General features: G+C 41.0%; 1 protein-coding gene across 2 annotated transcripts in view; it reads left to right on the forward strand.

Moving 5' to 3' along the window:
- ELMO1 (engulfment and cell motility 1) overlaps positions 1-20,526 on the forward strand; it is a 417,191-nt gene that overhangs the window by 118,352 nt on the left and 278,313 nt on the right. For both annotated transcript variants that reach the window (XM_077811025.1, XM_077811026.1), the window contains exon 6: positions 7,629-7,798. In XM_077811025.1, coding sequence (XP_077667151.1) covers positions 7,629-7,798 — 170 coding nt within the window. The remainder of the gene's footprint in view (positions 1-7,628; positions 7,799-20,526) is intronic.

Consider the following 20,526-nt stretch of genomic DNA (forward strand, 5'->3'; position numbering starts at 1 on the left):
CGTCTCCTTTAGAGATTTATGACTTGCCTATTTGAAATTTCACTGAGTTGGAACTTTGAATGTGAATTGTCAGACCTGTTGGGAATTTGACCTGTCTCTTTGTTTCTTCAGATCTGTTTGCAAAGTTCATGTTTCATGTGATTCTCTGAGGACTGTTTTTTCCCTAAACAATGCTTCCCCTTGCCGCCTCTTTAAAAGACTCGCACACTCTGTCTCCTAGGTTACTTGAGTATAGATTGAATTTCTCTCAGATTATCTTGGCTCTCATCTTTCTTTCTTTCCTATTTATCTTTACTCTCATATTATCTTCCTCAATATCTCGGTATGCACTGTATAGTATTTTTGCCATTTTCCATGACACATTTTCCCCCTGTGCCCAGTTATGTTTCTGTGGAATTATCTTATGTATCTTATCCAGCATTTATCTTTTTATATGGATTTATATGAGAGTGAAACATCAGTTTGTCTGGGATTGCCCATTCTGGGATTTTTCTGTTCTAGTGATGGGTGTGTAGATGGATAAGGGAGTTGTTATTATTGTACAGTGTGAAAGTGTTCATAAAGCACAGTTGTCTGTCCTCCAATGCAGTAAGCAGAATGGCATCTGCTACTGTTTGTGAACATTCATGCGTATATTTTATACACCAGATCCTGTAAACCCTTATTCTAGTGACTGTTCTTTACTAGAGGTAGGTAAAATATTAGCAGCAGACAAATTAAGTGGCTTGTCCCTGCATCAGTTAGTTAATTATTCACAAACAGCATTGGACGTCTGTGTATAATCTTGTTCAAAATGATTCAACTAATGGCTTATACAAACGTATGGGTTGTTTGTGAACTGTACCATAATTATTGATTCGTGTATTAGCTTTAATAATATGCCAGTATTAGCCACCTTTGTCACATGAGGTTTTTTTTTGTGGCTCTCTGACTGGATGACTCCTGAACCCGCAAATAGCTTTCAGGATGCCTACATTAAGATTTCCAGCATGAATACTCATGCAAATACACTTTTTCACAAGTATCATTGTGCAAATACATGTGCCCACAAGTACTTACAATAATTATCAAAAAAAGAAAAGGAGTACTTGTGGCACCTTAGAGACTAACAAATTTATTTGAGCATAAGCTTTCGTGAGCTACAGCTCAGTTATCCTTTTCTGTGAACATTTCAGCAAATGCAAACACCATTTTTTCATGAATGTCCTTGAAAATCATGTTGTCATGTTTTGGGGATCACCCAGATGATCACCTGCCCTGTAACTTTGGGTGCCTTAATGCTATGCAACTATGGCTCAGAGCTCTCATATGGGTAGCCAACCTACAGACATAAAGGTCTCCCCATGGCTTCCACCCACTTAGTTACTCCTTTCAAGATGACCTCAATAGCCCTTCTGGTCCTGAGTCTTCCCAGATCTTTCCCTTAAATTCTTAACTACCAGTCACTCTGACTTTTCCCTTCTGGTTCATCACCTAAAGGAGTAAAACTTGCCCCCAGTTATCAGTCCACTTGGGGCTTCACACTCCACCAAGACTGCACAACAGAGACCTGTTTGGAGTAAAAATAAACAAAAAGTTTATGTAATAGAAAGATCACAGATTCAAAGATGAAATAGTAAGAAAAAGCAGGTTTCAGAGTAGCAGCCGTGTTAGTCCGTATTCGCTAAAAGAAAAGGAGTACTTGTGGCACCTTAGAGACTAACCAATTTATTTGAGCATGAGCTTTCGTGAGCTACAGCTCACTTCATCGGATGCAACTGTACTTTCCACTTTATGCATCTGATGAAGTGAGTTGTAGCTCATGAAAGCTTATGCTCAAATAAATTGGTTAGTCTCTAAGGTGCCACAAGTACTCCTTTTCTTTTTAAGAAAAAGCAAACACTTACAAGTTACACAGACTGTAACCATAAAGACGCAATCTCAGTCTTCACACTTCTATATAAGCTAAATTCCCTTCTCTAATACAAGTTACCCATTGCCTCTTAATAGTTTTCCGGTGTGCCCTCTGTCGTAGTGGTATCCAGTGTTTCATGGACAGTACCCCACTTAGATGCTGGCCCTCTGTTTCTGGGTAACCTTCTCACGTAATAAACCCCTTCTCTTTTAACAGGATTTGCAATTTTTTTTTTTCTTTCTCTGGGACTGTGGTTACACAGAGAGGGGGAAACTGCCTCTTTCCTTAGTTTTCCAAGACTGGGTTTTTCTTTTCAGTTTCTATGTCTTTCCATTAACGTTAATGGTCCATCATTGCCTTTCCCTTAGTTGTACAATGCTATGTGCTTGGAGTTATTTTCATGTAAACAGTTAGCCTGGCAGGTGCCCTTCCCTGCCTGATTGCTTCCCCAGGCTGGTGTGAGGTGGAGCTGTAGTTGCACCATGATTACAATTACAGTTTTCTACACATATGTACATGCATATGTTTATAAGCATAAACCATATACCCATCTCCTGGTGACCATCAAGGTCAGAACATCACAAGTTTTCATGAAAGACCTTACTTGATATATGTTTATACACAATAACATGGTATACAACCAGTTGACCCAGACGCACATTCTTTGGGGTTCAGACCCCCTGTTTTCCCCTCGGGGTGTCTGGACCATGATTATCATACACACAAAAAGGAGATTGGCAATCGGTTTTTGACCATCTCTTGTCCTTGCTTATGCATATAGGCCCAATGTTTTCAATGATTAAAGGGCTGGGGATCAGACCCTGAGGCCCTGATCTTGCAACCACTAAACTTAACTTTACTGGGACTACTCATTAGGGCGCAAGTTTGTAATCATTGGTATCTTTTAATTATGAATTAAATATTAAAAAAAAAAAACAACCTAATCAGCAGTCCTGTATAACCCTGTAATAGTAAATAATGAGCCACTTTGATGTGTCTTTCTGCATGCGATGAAGGGAGAAGCTATTTTTAGGGTAAGAGTAAAACTTCAATTTTTCAAGTTTCCAAGGTGATGTTATAAATAGTAAGTACAACCAAAACACCCAAAACCAAACCCTTGGATTGTGTGCTTTTCTAAATTTTTAATAGGTAGCTACTGAATGTGCACAAACGTCTTTTAAAATATTTTTTTCCATGCCTACGCGCTACATCTATAATACTTTTACCACTGACTCACTTTGTAGCCCTGGACCAGTATCTTCTCTTGTCATGGGTTTGTTATCTTTAAATGACTATCACTGATCCTAACATACTTCACAGAGCTCTTTTGTGGATTGTTTGTGCAGGGCTTAAGTTTTAATTGCTAAGTATTATTATAAAAATTGTAACCAGTTGCCCATGCAGCCTTCAATTGAATTTCGTTGCTTAGTTGGAGTAAAATGCCAATTGGTCTTAAGTGGTTTGTTGGATTTAGTTTGCATATAATGCAGATTATATAGCATGTCCAATCATCCACTGTTTTCTGGAGTATGATTGTGGATGAAATTGCAGCCTAAACACAGAATTTCCTTGCTTTGATTGGTTTAAATACTCTAGATTAACCCTTAATGGTCTGTACCCATTGTTATTCTAGGGGGATTAGACATTCTGATTTTGTTTACACCAGTGGGAATGATGTGATTAATTTTTCTGCATAGCAAGCTGAAATGTGTACACTATCTTGTATTTTATGATATGTTTCTTAAATTATGTTGTAAAGGACAAAGAGTAAAATCCTGTCCCTATTGAAGTCAATTGGTGTTTTGCCATTATTATTTGTATTACTTTAGTGCTTAGGAGTCCCAGTCATGGACCAGGATCCCATTGTACTAGGCACTGTACAGAACAAAGAGTCCCTGCCCTGAAGAACTTAATCATTGAGAGTTTTGCTGTTGAAGCCGGTAGGGTCAGGATTTCACCCAGAGTGCATCAATGTTTGAGAATGTCTGGATTCAGAATTTCCGCAACCTCCTTCCCAGGCTGACGCTCTTCCTCTTCCCTAAGTTTGTGTGTTAATTGTTTGCAAAGTTTAAAGATACGAGGGCTGAAGTATTCTCCTATGCCAGGAGTACTTAGGCAGTGTACAGTGATGGGTTTATCTATAGCAGTCAGTGGAACCCTTCCTAGGAGTTCCTAACCTTCAAAGGGTTGAGGAGTTTTCTATGCAAATTCCTACCTTGGACTTAGATCATTTCTTTTTTATTGTAAAGCTGACAGTCCTGTCAAGCTGTCTCTACTTCAGACAGTGCAGCCTATCCTGGCTGTCCTTTCAACAAGACTAGACAGATATTTTAGGTTTCTTGGAGGCCTTTTGAAATACTCCAGCTTTGACAGAGTGCATTTCACAAGCTTCCTGTTCTCCTCCTCTGCCTCTTCCTCTTCTAAGCTGGAGAGCTTTTAATACAACCCTTACTTTATTGGAACAGCAGTGTTCTGGCTAATTCCCCTCATCATATTTCTCAAAAGGGGTTTATTTTTTATTCCTACCTGGATCATATTTTAATAAGAACAGACATGTGGCAGCCAGCTCTACTGTTCTTTAATGAGCGATGCTCTCTACTGTCCATCCACTGATGAATTATAAATCATTAAAAGAGCACCCTGGTAACCACTCAGCATGCATCATCTGGGTGTCATTTTAATACGTTGTTCAGCAAGACTGTACATGCTGTAAGAGCACATATGAGCACTATGGCAACAAGAATTGGAGATTTTTGAGGGCTTCGTGTTGTTCAGTGCAACAATATTTTCATCCATGTGGCACATAATGCCAATAGCCAACATTACATATTTGGCCAGGTGCCACATGAGACAATTACCAATATTTCTGTTAAGAAAAATATTTCTTTACTCTCTAAACAAGATCTGATCTGCCAATACCAGTTCTTCTCTCTTCTGATGGCAGAAAGAATGCAGGTTTCTGGATGCACAGACCTGCAGGGGGTTGCTTTACATACCATAGGCGCCACTGCCTAGAAACTTTGACCTTTGGCCTGTTAAGCTTTGTCCACATTCATTGTTCAGGAAATCTTTTGCTGTTGCACTACAGTTAGTGTAGCGTTAACATTGGTGTAGGCAAATGTAGTTGAGGATATGACTAAGTTCCCATCTACACAGCCAAAAGTGAGTTTAACTACTATTATATCATAGCTAGGTTACATCATGGTTTGGCTAGCCTGTGTAGAATGGACCAAACTATATTGCAACCATGTTATAGAACTGTTACAGCCATGGGTGAAATCTTTACCCCACTGTAGTCAGTGGCAAAACTTGGCCTTTACAAGGCTGCAGCAAATTTCTGTAACTGTTTTAGGTCCTATCCACACAGGCAAGATCAAACTGCCATAAAAAAACATGGTCAGGACATTATCAAGTTACCATGTGATCCCCCAACACAGCAGTTTTGCAGTGTAGATGGACTATTAGCCTAGATCTCCACTCTTACTAAAGCATAGTTACGACAACATCTAGCCCCATTCACGCAACCAACCATCCTGTTTTGTAACTGTCTTTAATGATCATTGTCAAATTTGTTGGTTATATCTCTGTAGATGGGACCCTAACATTCTAGTTTGTGACTTTTCTTCGCGCAGCAGTAGTGAAGGTCTTCTAAATAGATTTTGAGTGTGGTTTGTTTCAGTAACATGTTTAATGATGTCTTTGAAACCATTTTCAAAGTGAGTTCAGCTGAGCTGATGTAGTACTTTTGAAGACCCTCCAAAATGTCCAGTCTAGAGTGGGTAACAACTCATAGAAGTTAAATTTGTTCTGAGAAATAATATTTTACAAAATCTCCATGCCGGCAGCTAGCCATCCTTCCCAGATGTAACAGTCATGGAGACTGAGGGCTTACCTACATTATGGGAGTTACTGTGGTATAGCTCGACACAGCGTGGTGTAGATATCATAATAAGTCAATCTAAGCTACGTTGACTCCAGCTACATTATTCACGTAGCTGGAGTTACGTAACTTAGGTCGAGTTAAACCCATAGTGTAGACCTGCCCTAAGTTGACGTAAGTTTTAGGTGTAGACCTGGCCTGGGGAGAGAGGGAAAATCTCAATGAAAGATTGTTTGGGGAGGTAGGAGATGACTGTTGAATTTTTGTTTGAAATAATAATGGCTTTTCAATAGATGCTGTAGGATAATGTGTCCTCCCTTTAGAAAGAAAATTGTGCTCCTATTGGCAAAACTTATTTTCTTTTGTAGAGGCCTTACGAGTGTGTGTGGGTGTGTGTGTGTGTGAGAAAAACATTGTTGTGACTAATGTGGAAGTTGGGAGAGCTGGGGTCTGTACTTGTCTCTGTCATAGGCTTCATGCATGGCTTTCAGCAAATCACTTAACCTCTGTATGCCTTAATTTATTCATCTGTAAAATGGAGGAAAATGATCCTTTCTTACCTCCTGGGAGGGTGGGAAGGGGATGTTGGGAGGCTTAATTTATTAATGTTTATCAAGCATTCTGAAATCGATAAATAGAGGGTTATATATAAAGTACATATTGGTTTTCATTATTTCCGATCTCTCCTGTTCAAAAATATTCACTTATACATTCAATTCTGGATATTCACAGCACCTACTGAAAAGCCATTGTCCTTGCAGGTGTAGAATAATTATTATATAGCAAAGAAATTGTCATCCAGAACAAATTCAGCTTTCCCTAGTGCAAATATAATATCAGAGTGTGACTGTGCCAGGCCTTACCATTAATTCAGTTTCCTAATGGTCTGCTGCTTCAGATTCACACTTAATTCAATGCACATAAGAGTGTTGTAGGAACTGAATTTTACAAGCATCTGAGTACAGCAGGAAAGGCTGTATCAATAACAGAAAGATTGGTTAGCTGTTAGCTGAAGATTTTGGACATTGTATCCTGGTAATTGTTATTCTGGGAGCATTGACTGAAAATGTGAAATTAATGTATTTTAAAGTATTTGCTTAACTATGCAAAACAGATTTACATGGCTTCTGGACAATTTAATTTAAAAAAATCCCTTTAGCTCTTTACTTTTTCTGTTCCTGTCAGATTTCACATTATTTCTCATCAGAGAGCTAAACATTGATGGGTAGGATATTTTTAATATGTGATTCAGTTGAGTGAATAAGATGATGTATGTGTGATAACATCATATAGTTTAGGAGGAAATCATTCCCATGTTCTTTGGAAATACAAATACTATGGATATAAAACTGAGAAAAAGAAAAAGAAAAAAGGGTAGGGAAAGGAGCGGAAGAAACAGAAATCAGTACCATGTGCGCTCTGCATAGGATCTGGAGTAAGATAATATATTTTTGTTTAAGGGTGATGGAATAGTGCGTTGAATGGAATAAATGTAGATTTGAAAAATACTGTCATTGTCCTAATTATAAAGAAACTACATTTATGTACTTGGCTTTTGGGGGTAGTTTTATTGTTTGGGTCACGCTTCATATTAAGGGTACATAAGCTTTTTGGGCCATGGACTGTCTTTTTTTATTTTGTTTTGTGGTGGTTTTTTTTTTTTTACAGTGCCCAGTATAAAGGGATACCGGTCCAGGACTGGGCTCTTGGGTGCTACCGCGATACAAATAATAATCCTTTCCGTTCAGAGAAATTTGGGGCCCCAGTACATCATTTGCACATTTCATTTATAACTAAGGGTTTGAGGAGGTTTTTTTAATGTGTTTTTTTTTTTTCTCTTTTGTCTCTGGTGAGGCTCAAAATGCACAGCAGCTTCATGAGAGGATCCAGTCTTCTAGTATGGACGCCAAGTTAGAAGCACTGAAAGACTTAGCCAGTTACTCACGGGATGTTACGTTTGCCCAGGAATTTATAAATCTAGATGGTATCTCTCTCCTAACGCAGATGGTTGAAAGTGGCACAGAGTAAGTATTTTACTTGAACTGTAACATTTGTTTTCACCACTTTTGTGTGTGTCTCTCTCTCTCTCGTACACACTATTTTAGCTTGAAATATTGGTAAACACTTCTCACTTTCTAAAACTAAATGAACATAAGAAAATGAAAAGCAGTATCTGAACAGTCCTCTGCTACTAAAACAATATCTGTGCAATCACATGAAACCTTGTAAAAATATGTTGTTTTCCCAGAGGGAAAAAGAAATCTTAGGAAGTCACAAGTCACTTCTGTGCCACAAAGCCCAGGAATCAACATGGTCTTCATTGCCCCGAAATAACAAGCTTCATTTGTTAAACTTTTGATCCCAAGGTTCCTGTTAAATAGTGACAACTAATAACTGTTTTTTTAAATTTATACTTTTTGATACAATGTAAAAAAAATCCACTTCCTTTTGTTTTCTTTAATTTTATGTTTTTAATTTTAGTTTCATTTTTGATGGGATTTTCAAAGATTTTTACAAGTCAATAGGATTTAGGTACCTGACGCCCTTTCACTCTTTTTGAAAATGTCAGCCATTTTTACCAGTGTGAAGTGGCCTTATCCTGTTCCATTAAAGTAACCGAGAGTTCTGTTGTTCACTTCAATGGGCATAGGATTGAGGCAGTTATTGGAAGTTTGTGCAAAATAGACCCCTCCCCCACCAGTTGGTGAATCACACTATTAAGTAGTACTTTAATAGTTTCTGTTTGCAACGGCTTTTGAGATCCTTGGATGAAAGGTGCTGTTTACAGATAGTGATTTGCTATCACTCTATCAGATACCATGAAGGGCACCTATGTGGATATTTTAGATTACTGCTTGCAATCCAGCTAGTGATACAAAGGGTTTGATTCTGCACTCCCTCACAACACTTTTACACTGGCATAAGAACTTGTCTATATTAGAGATTTAGGCACTGATGCACATGCAGTAGAACAAAACCAAGGCTGATCTAGACACACAAGTTGTACTGGCTTAATTAAAATAACTTTTCAATAATTTTTTGTTAAATTGGCTAATATTGCTTCAGCATTTGTTGGTTAAAGACCAAATTAAGGTAAATCAATATAAGCCAGGTTTAAATTAATTTGTGTCCTCACATACTCCTAGTTAAATAAGTTCAAGTGTGTGTATATGCAGCCTCTAAGGTGCCACAAGTACTCCTGTTCTATATGCAGGCTGTATGCAATGTTGTTGCAGCTGTGCTGGTCCCAGGATATTAGAGAGAAAAGGTGGGTGAGGTAATATCTTTTATTGGACCAAGTTCTGTTGGTGAGAGAGTCAAGCTTTCAAGCTTACACAGAGCTCTGTGTAATCTTGAAAGCTTGTCTCTCTCACCAGCAGAAGTTGGCCCAGTTAAAGATATTACCTCATCCACCTTGCCTCTGTATGTAGGCTGGGCATTTGTGTAGATCTACTACACCGATATAAAAAGTGTCTTCCATTGACAGGGCTTTCAAACAGGGATAAGCTGCGCTAGTACAAGCTGCTCTTTTGCTGGTGCATCATGTCTGCACTAGAGGTTTGCAACAGGGTAGCTATATCAGGGCATGTACACTGGTGCAAAAATATCCAGTGTAGGCAAACCCTAAAACTGGTGTGCCAGAGCAGAGCATCAGGACCAAAGACTTTCCAATGGATTCACATGTTGATGGCTTATAACTGCTCACTATATTCTTCCTCCTTGTTTAGCTCATCAGAGCCTCTGCAATTTGCAGTGGTGACTGGAGTGATTGCAGTCTGATTTTGTTTTTAAAGTTTGGTTAGGTGAGAGTAATTATGGAGCAAGGACATCTGCACTGCACAGTGCATCTTGTTCAAGTTTTATACTGTGTCCTTTTATTCAGTAAATCCTCGGTAAGCTCATGCCTAATAGCCAGAAGGATAGAAAACTTAATTTAGAGTTTTGGTGAAAATGGAAAGGGCAAATTCTGAACCTAACACACACACGCACTCTTTCTCCTGGGCTCTCTTACGCTCTGCTGTTCTGCTTTAATCTTGACTGTCTTGATCTTCATTGTGAGTCTGATGATCGGTCTTCACTGCAGAGTTAACTTGAGTTACATGTTCCTGAGTCAGCCTAGCTTGAGTGAGAGCAGCCTCAAGTCAAAATCACACTTCAGGTGCCATGTCCATGCTAGTGCAGCACTCACTTGCGTGTGGCGCTAAGGCTTCTCGGAATACGCTCCCAGTGAATTGTGGGAGACCTTGTTTGGGGGAAGTATGGGAAGGCATTGGAGGACTGGGGTTGCTCAAGTAAAGCTCGTTTGCGTCCACACTAGAGCATGGTTGTGCTAGCAGCTGATGAGTTATGCTAACTTGAGCTTTAGACTATATCCCCTGGTGTATCAGCCAGCTCTAGTTTAAAGCACCACCATATTAGAGTTAGTGTTTTGTGTGTGGATGAGACTCAAGTTAGAGGCAACGCTCAAGTTATACCTCTAGGTAGCTTTGGGCTAGTCTACACTGGCAACGTTAAAGCGCTGCAGCGCTTTAACGTGGCTTGTGTGGTCACGGCAGAGAGAAGAGCAGAGCTCTCCCAGTGCTCTAAAAACCCCCACCTCCAGAAGTGATGTAGCGGCTCCTACCGCTGGTGCGCTGTCTACACTGGCACTTTACAGCGCTGAAACTTGCTGCGCTCAGGGGGGTGTTTTTTCACACCCCTAAGCGAGAAAGTTGCAGCGCTGTAAATTGCCAGTATAGACAAGCCCATCTGTGGTGAAGAAAAAGCCCTTGTTAACCTTCAGCGGACAGGCACAGTGAAGCTCTGAAGTTTATGCCACATTTGCCAGTGAGGAATCCAGCTCCATATTTACAGCTGGCTTGTTTGTCCCTCATTCCATTCCTTCAGTGGTAGTTATGATTCCCCGTTTTACACTAGGACAGTGTTTCCCAAACTTTTCTGGCCACGGAACACCTGGTATATATTTATGGAACACTTATTATTTTGTAGTTGTTTGGTTTTCAATAAAAAATGTGCCGTTTATACTCAAATATATTTTATTTTATAAAACAAAGCAAAAATACAAATTTTAAAATAACTTGAACTAACAATTTCTAACTGGAAAGCGCATATAAAGTAGTAGAAAAATCAAGGGCAAACCCCCTTTTTTTTAATTACGATTCTTTCACGGAACACCTATTCACATCATGCGGAACATTAGTGTTCCACGGAACACAGTTTGGAAAACGCTGGACTAGGATATCCCTGGATTTTCCAGGTAGCTGTACGTGTCTTGCTACTAATCTGGTGTAATTAAAATAAAAATCATTGACAGGAGTTATAAGTGTCTCCCACTTACATCCCAGCTTGTTATTTACACTGCATGTATACAGTGCATTGGTTCAAGAAAATTAAAATGACCATTTTGCTACATACTCTCTAGTGAATGGAGACTGGATAGTAAACATTCAGGAGAGTTTTGTAAATTCCTGGTTTTTTTTTTTTTTTTTTTTTTTAATTTCATACTGTATAGTTACGTATTTCTGCCAAGATCTCCTACCTGACCACTACACCATTTGGAATAAAAGGGCCATAGGAACTGTGTGCGCTGAGATTAAAATATTGTAGCTAGCAGCGGTCTGATCATAGTGTGGACAGGGCCCTAATGAAGCTGCAAGTGTGTCTGGTCAATACCAATATTTTTCTTAGTAGCTGTGGAGTGGTAGCAAGTCTAGAAACTGCTTGCGTCCATCTCACTCAGGTTGATTGATGCAGCTGGCACAATGCTTATGCTCCAGTAAGAATGCTCAGCTTGCTTCTCTTCAGGCTTTCTGAGTATGCTGTATGTTTATTTTTACTAACCAAAATCAAGAAATTGGAAAGCGTTCTTGTATTTGCTTTGAGATGCAGATGGACTATAAAAGTGGGTACTTCAGAGCCCCCAAAACAAGTAAATGCTGATTACCAACACTAGGCATCCTGGTGTCGAGTCATCTCTGGGACTTCGGGTCTTTATACACAAAAAGGACTGCACACATGCATGCACAAGAAGTGACTTCAGACTCTTCATACGCTAGAGAAAGTTATTGGGGTTTTTTAAAATGAGCTGTTTCCATCTAGTACATAGCATTTCTTGATAGGTTTATTACTATATTATCTTGCACAAGAAACCCAGGTTGTGCTTGGCCACAGAGGTATGTGCAGGTAGTTTTCCTGATCCTGATGCACAGGAATTGCCATACAGGGTCAAGAGACTACTTGTTACTGTTCGCCCTCAGGGAAAAGAACACTGAAAAGAGGGAAGGGAGGAAGCAAGACGTTCAACAATTTCCTGCCCCCGCCCGGCTCTGAGCTGCCCTAATGGCTGGTGCAAAATGTGCACCCCTATACTTGGGAAACAGAAGCAGAATTGTCTGAAAGAGATTGTGCCTTAGTCAGGCACAGTCTTCTTGCTGTGCCTCCTGGGGTGTGGTCTCCTCACCACAACCTCCCCCGCCCCGGGCTATTATAGCCCATAATCTAGCCCAGAATCAGTATTTTAGCAAATAACATTGGTGTTGCCAGTTCTCCTGCTCTATAATAAGTCTCATGATATTTAGTGTTTTTTTTCTTAAAGCCCCAGCTCCTGGAATCAGCTTTCCTATTTTAAAAAAAAGTTTTTAGCTCTTATAGATGCTGAGAAAAACTTTGAAAACATGAAGCCTAAAGGCTGAAAAGTCACAAGGCAAATAAAAAGAACACTGCTTTTAATATGGCTTTTAAATACTGAGATTTTAAAATAAATCTCATGATTTTGGGGGCCAGATGTATGATTTTTGAATGCTCGCTGTTGGCAGTCCTGCCTTTGTGCTAGAAACAACTGTGTTAACAGCATAGTTCTAAAGCATTTTCCATTGCTATTGAGAACAGGGAGTGTTTCTGAATTGTACATAATAAAAATGACTATGCCAGGGAACATGCTCACAACATAGCTGTGTGGTAGGATAAGGGTGACAGCAACTAAGTTCAATTTATTGTTGCATCTAGGACCAGGTCTACTCTAGCAGCGCTTTGCTAATGTAGTTTACTAGCATATTATACTGGCAAAGAGCTCCTAGTGTGGATGTGGCTTGCTTGTGCTTTTGCCACTATAGCTTATTCCAGCCAGCAACCCCGCCCCCACCCCCTGCAAGTGAAATAAGCTCTATCAGCAAAAACTTTTATCATGATATCATTGCATCTGCACTAGGGGCTCTTGCCAGCACAGCTATGCTGGTCAAAGATCACACCCCTGACTGACATAGCTATGCCAGCAATACTTTGTCATGTAGACCTGGCCTGCATGAATAGGGATGTAACTGGTTTGTGGGAAGGAAGAGGAGGAAAGTTGCTTCAATTTCTGTATTAAAGGAATTATGCCTTTTTGCTGTTGGAAATCACAAATGCAGCCAGAGCAGATTAATCTGAATTGATTTCTAAATTGTTATTCATGTTGTTGTTGTTGTTTTTTTTTTTTTTAAGAGAGAGAAATCTTCCAATGAGCAAGTCAGACATACTCTTCATGCAGCTACAGCACTGGCAGCTATGTCACAAGCATGCATGCATTAAGCACAAATTAAACAGATCATGTTGTTCAAGACCTGATTTAGGGGAAGACCGTGCTAAATTCTACCTCTTAGCTCACTTTTCACATGGTATTCTGTACAAGGCCAATGGAAAACTATAAAAATTATCAGTATGGAATTTTTCATGTTCTTATCCTCGTTGGTGAATGATCATCCAGAATGTGCCACAAAAGACACCTGAGCCAAAGCAGCAAGTAAAAGTCTTACATTCTTTATAGAATCTGTCAGGTGACACACTTACAACATAGGAATCTCCAAACACGGTTAAAACACGTCTTGCAGTATAAATGGGACCAAATCTTGTTTTAATCCTTAAAGCCCTCCAAAGACCAAGTGAGAGCATGATTTGGTAACACATGGTTCAATCCCATCTAAACTGCCAGACGGAATCATGATTTGATTATGTTGTTTGACAACACTGGGAAAAAAAGTGCTTTCTACACTGCTGGTCCATTATGCTCACAAAGGAAACCACAGCATCCCCCCCGCCCCCGATGATAGGGATGTAGTAGTGGAAGAAAAGAAAATTAAAAAGAGCCAGGTGCCCATTTTCCATTTACAATTGCTACAAATCAGGAAAGTGTGTTTGTCTGGATTGTTTTTTTTTTCTTCCCAGGTGCTTCATGCTTGGAATTTTTCCTTTTTATTTCCTGGTGTCTTTCCAACCTAGGCATTGTATGCAACAGGAAAAGCCCACTTTAAAGAATGAGTCAGCAAAGAGCACGTCCTTAAAAATGGGGCGGAAGGAAGAGCACTGAAGATCGTGTTTTTCGATTCAATGCCTTGACTTCAGTGTAATTGTGTGCAGTGTAGTTGTAGCCATGTGGATCCCAAGATAGACTTCAGTGTTGTTTTTCTTACCTTGCCCATACTTAAAAACATTAGCATTTAAATAGCCCTAGCTAAGTGTTGATATTCACACCTCGCTGAGGTGAACTGGAGGGGGAAGGTAGACGCTTTGTACTTTTGCATAATGACAGGTTTCAGAGTAACAGCCGTGTTAGTCTGTATTCGCAAAAAGAAAAGGAGTCCTTGTGGCACCTTAGAGACTAACCAATTTATTTGAGCATGAGCTTTCGTGAGCTACAGCTCACTTCATCAGATGCATACCGTGGAAACTGCAGCAGACTTTATATATACACAGAGAATATGAAACAATACCTCCTCCCACCCCACTGTCCTGCTGGTAATAGCTTATCTAAAGTGAGCATCAGGTTAGGCCATTTCCAGCACAAATCCAGGTTTTCTCACCCTCCACCCCCCCACACAAATTCACTCTCCTGCTGGTGATAGCCCATCCAAAGTGACAACTCTTTACACAATGTGCATGATAATGAAGTTAGGCCATTTCCTGCACAAATCCAGGTTCTCTCACTCCCTCACCCCGCTCCAAAAACCCACCCCCATACACACACAGACTCACTCTCCTGCTGGTAATAGCTCATCCAAACTGACCACTCTCCAAGTTTAAAACCAAGTTAAACCAGAACATCTGGGGGGGGGGGGTAGGAAAAAACAAGAGGAAATAGGCTACCTTGCATAATGACTTAGCCACTCCCAGTCTCTATTTAAGCCTAAATTAATAGTATCCAATTTGCAAATGAATTCCAATTCAGCAGTTTCTCGCTGGAGTCTGGATTTGAAGTTTCTTTGTTTTAAGATAGCGACCTTCATGTCTGTGATTGCGTGACCAGAGAGATTGAAGTGTTCTCCGACTGGTTTATGAATGTTATAATTCTTGACATCTGATTTAGATCCTTAATAATGCGTTGGAGGGGTGAAGCCGTCACCTTCAGCCCCCAACTAAAACCCCTCCAACGCATTATTAAGGATCTACAACCTATCCTGAAGGATGACCCAACGCTCTCACAAATCTTGAGAGACAGGCCAGTCCTTTCCTACAGACAGCCCCCCAACCTGAAGCAAATACTCACCAGCAACCACATACCACACAACAGAACCACTAACCCAGGAACCTATCCTTGCAACAAAGCCTGTTGCCAAGTGTGCCCACATATCTATTCAGGGGACACCATCACAGGGCCTAATAACATCAGCCACACTATCAGAGGCTCGTTCACCTGCACATCCACCAATGTGATTTATGCCATCATGTGCCAGCAATGCCCCTCTGCCATGTACATTGGTCAAACTGGACAGTCTCTACGTAAAAGAATAAATGGACACAAATCAGATGTCAAGAATTATAACATTCATAAACCAGTCGGAGAACACTTCAATCTCTCTGGTCACGCAATCACAGACAAGAAGGTCGCTATCTTAAAACAAAGAAACTTCAAATCCAGACTCCAGCGAGAAACTGCTGAATTGGAATTCATTTGCAAATTGGATACTATTAATTTAGGCTTAAATAGAGACTGGGAGTGGCTAAGTCATTATGCAAGGTAGCCTATTTCCTCTTGTTTTTTCCTACCCCCCCCCCCCAGATGTTCTGGTTTAACTTGGTTTTAAACTTGGAGAGTGGTCAGTTTGGATGAGCTATTACCAGCAGGAGAGTGAGTCTGTGTGTGTATGGGGGTGGGTTTTTGGAGGGGGGTGAGGGAGTGAGAGAACCTGGATTTGTGCAGGAAATGGCCTAACTTCATTATCATGCACATTGTGTAAAGAGTTGTCACTTTGGATGGGCTATCACCAGCAGGAGAGTGAATTTGTGTGGGGGGGTGGAGGGTGAGAAAACCTGGATTTGTGCTGGAAATGGCCTAACCTGATGCTCACTTTAGATAAGCTATTACCAGCAGGACAGTGGGGTGGGAGGAGGTATTGTTTCATATTCTCTGTGTATATATAAAGTCTGCTGCAGTTTCCACGGTATGCATCTGATGAAGTGAGCTGTAGCTCACGAAAGCTCATGCTCAAATAAATTGGTTAGTCTCTAAGGTGCCACAAGGACTCCTTTTCTTTTTGTACTTTTGCTTTTTTTTTTTTTTTTTTTTTTTTTGGCAAGAGAGAGATTTCTGTAAAACGGGGTGAAAAGGGAAACAGTGCAGTGGCTTTAAATTTCTGAACACTCCTCACAATGAAAATAGAAAAATAGGCTGTTTCTTAGCATGAAAACTTAAAATTTGAGGAAAACGATGAGACCAGTTTAAAATCACAGGATTTGCAGTTTTCCAGAGGCGTGGCTGGTTGGCGTCTGTCTTTCTTTCTGTGATGCATGAAGACATTTGGCTTCTATGAGTGGAAGTGCTGCTGCTATAGTAGTAAATTTTTATTTTTTTTTTTGCAAACATCAAATTATTACTTAGTTTGACCCCTGATCAGAGTGTAATCAAATTGTGAGTACGATATTAAACAGGAATTGGTACAAACAAACCCCCCTACTTACTTAAATATTTTTCATTGGTTCTGGGGCTGCTAGGCAACAGTATTTCATGTTGCATAGGTTTCTTGAGTATCATTTGTTTTGTATGTGGTTGAAGCTTTTTCCGGGAGCTGGGATGTTGTGGCCACTAAAAAAATCCTACCATATGTTTAAAAAAATGGTAAGAGTTAGCCGAGCGAGAAACATTTCTGAAATGCAGTTAATTATCCCCTTGATTTTAAATGGTGTGTGATGTCCAAAATGCAGATATCGTAATGTTATGCCTGAAAATCCAGCTAGAGACTAAATATGGTTTAGCAGATCCTTCATCTGTCCAGTAGCTGAACTTGCTGTATTGCCTACATGAGGGAACATTTGTGAAAAATTTCCATTTTCCCTAACATTGTCTTTCCACAAAGTTGGAGCCATACTGTAGATGAAGCTCCTAGACTTGTGTCCCCTGCCTGGTGTGATTAACACAGTGTTGTTTAAACCTACTCTGAGGCGAGTATGCTTAGATACATGGTGTTTAAAAACACTTAGGGCTAGTGTATACTAGAAGCAGCTGTGCTGCTGTAGCATGTCTGGTGAAGATGCTCTATGCCGACGGGAGAGGTCCCCCGTTGGCACAATAAAACCACCTCTGCGAGAAGTGGTGGCAATGTTAGCAGCAGAAGCTCTCCTGCCGACATGGCACTGTCCACACTAGTGCTTAGGTTGGTGTAACTTACGTCGCACAGAGGTGTGGCTCATTCACATCCCTAAGCAACATAAATTGTACTGACACAAATGGTAGTGTGTGCAAGCCCTGTCAGCCATGGGCGACGTGTCTGTTTTAGCCCTCTTGATATTGCTAACACCAATAGAGTTGCAGTGGCATTACCCATGGTGTGAAATTTTCACAAAAACACCTTAGCGTAGATAAAGTATGTGTGTGTCTTGTAGATTACCTTGGCTGAGGCCTGATCTACACTAAAGAGTTAGGTCGACCCAGCTGTGCTGTTCAGGGGTGTGAATTCACACCCCCTGAGCGACATAGTTAAACTCCCCTAACCCCTGTGTAGACAGAGCCGACAGGAGAACCTCTCCCGTTGGTGTAGGTAGTGTCTACACTGAAGTTCTACAGCAGCAGAGCTGCAGTGTTTCAAGTGTAGAAAAGCACCCAGACTAGGACTCTCTTTTGATTCATAGGCAACAATCTTACCACATGAGCCAAAAGGCAGTTGACCCAGTAGGAGCTGTGCTAAGTTTGTCTCAGCTGGAAGCTGCTCTTGGCATATATTACAATGCACTTTCAGCAAGAATTAAATTTGTGTGGGTTGAGGAATTCCAAATGGAACTGCTGTTTTTTTGGGATTCAGCCAGAAAATTATCACAAAGTTCCTTCGAGGCCAAACACTGAACATATTGTGGTAGCAGAATGTCTAAACCAGTAACCTTTCATTATTCGCTCTTTTACATTATGTTAGCATTCACTTTGAATTTTTTTTTCCTTTATGGAAACTGGTATGGTAGATAGATTTATCTGCTCATCAGTATACTATGAGTCCTTCACAAATTAATTAATTTACCCTCACAACTTTCCGGTGAGGTATGAAGACAGTATTATTCCCATCCATTCCAGTGCAAGCAGCAAACAGTACATTCCCAGAAAAGGCAAATATCAGGACCTCATCCCCTTCCTGATCAATAAGATCTTTGCCATATGTGACCTTATCAGTGATGACTCATTTGACCTGGTCTGCATTACAGAAACCTGGCTGACTGACAGTGTTGGCTCACCTCAATTCTCCAGGATCCTCTGTACACCACAGGGCCATATCTAGGGAGGACAAACTTCTGAGTGCAGTAGACATTCTCTTCCCTTCCTGGCTGAAAAGCAGGAAGATTTCCCTCAAACAGGAATCCTACACTATGATGCTGTAGGTATGTCATAGTAGTGCCATAGTGTAGATGCTTCCTACACCAACAGAAGGGTTTTCCAACACCACAGGAATGCCGCTTGCCCCGGCAATGGTAGCTAGGTCAATGGAAGCATTCTTTCTCAGTGTACCCACAGATTGTTAGGAAGTCCAAATTCAGAATTCTCTACAAACACTGAAAAATGAAAGCCTTCCCAGAGGAATTGATAGAGATGCTGTCTGACATGGTGATGAAGTTCACAAAACTAATTATTATGGTAGACTTCCAACATCCACATGGATGACACCTTCGATACAATAATCCAGAATCTTCTTTCTGACTCCTCCACATTAGGCCAACCCACTCTCCACAACCATGAGTTGCCACCAGAGATGCATTCCATTAGAATGATGAAATTGGCGAGCAGTAGGTGGAATCGTGTTGGGGAGAGAACTTTAATAGGAACAGCTTCTCAATGATGGCACTCACTCACTCAACAGATGAGAATGACCCCTCACCACTTTCAGAATTAAATGCAAAACACATTTGTCTTAAAATCCATCCCCCCAAACACACAAACAAAACCCCTATATTTCAAGAAGGACCAGAAGGAAGAAAATCAAGAGACACACTTGTTGTTTTTAAACAGTTGGAAGGTGCTCAGACACTGATGAGTCATATGAGTACCTAGAGAGATCTTATAAATGGAGAAGTGATACTCTGGGACGTTTATGTCCCTTGCCCCAAGTCACAGAGGAAGTCTGTAAAGTTCGTATCGGAATCTAAATGCACTGCCTTAGCCACAAGACCATGCTTCCTCTAGAACAGCAATTCCCAAACCTTTTACTAAGGTGACACACCAACTGCATTTTGTCTTTTTTGGGGACTGATTGTTGCCCCTGATTCCCTCTCTCCCTTCCCCACCCCTCGCTTCCACCTCCCCAGCCCCCTCCTGCGGCCCCAGCCAGCCACTCTCTCCCTGCAGCCAGGCCATAATCCCGGTTGACCTCCGTTTGCTGGCTCCAGCTGCTTCCTCCAGGTTGCTGCTGCCCAAGGGAAATGAGAGTGGGATCTGGAGGCACTTCCTTTGTGCTGCTGCTGCCTGGATCCCACTCCCTATGTGACTGCCCAGGGGAAGTAAGAGTGCAGGTGGAGGGGAGTGCTGCTGGGACACATGACCTACCTAGACCCTTCCCGTGGCCAACCAGTGGAGCAGGACCAACTGTGTGGGAAACACTGCTCTAGGATGTAACTCTTTAATAAGAGTGTCTCAAAGTATTTCTCCGCAGTGCCCTGCTTTGGGCAGAGCGTGTGCTATCTCAAGAAGGCACTCAATTTTCACTCTTCTCCCAAGGCCCCTTTCCTGAGTGACTGAAATGGGGAAACCGCATAGAAGAAAAGTTGTACATGAATGTTATGTAAATATCATGTTTTATATGTTGGACTTGTGAGATATACCGTATATACTCGTTCATAAGCCTAATATTTTTGGTAAAAAAGTGACGCATCAAAGAGTAGGGGTCAGCTTGTAAACGGGTCCACACCAAAATCTGATGATTTTAAACTCTATGAAATCATTGAATTAAATATCTAATACATTGGTTTTGTTTACCTGGAGCATCTGCAGGCATGGAGCTCCTCAGTTCCATGTGGCCGCAGTTCGCCATTCCCAGCCAATGGGAGCTGTGGAAAGTGTAGCGCCACTTCCCGCAGTGCCCATTGGCTGGGAATGGCAAACTGCGGCCACAGGGAGCTGAGGGGCTATGTGCCTGAGAACGCTCCAGGTAAACAAAAAGTCCCGACCCCCCAGCGGCTTACTCTGACGGGCCGAGAGCCAAAGTTTGCCAACCCCTGAAATATAGGGTCGGCTTATGAAAGAGTCATACAGTTTTTACTATTTTTACCTATCCATCTTGGGGGGTCGGCTTATAAACAAACACGCTAA

Source organism: Eretmochelys imbricata, chromosome 2 (assembly GCF_965152235.1).
Source record: "Eretmochelys imbricata isolate rEreImb1 chromosome 2, rEreImb1.hap1, whole genome shotgun sequence".
Taxonomy (NCBI): Eukaryota; Metazoa; Chordata; order Testudines; family Cheloniidae; genus Eretmochelys; species Eretmochelys imbricata.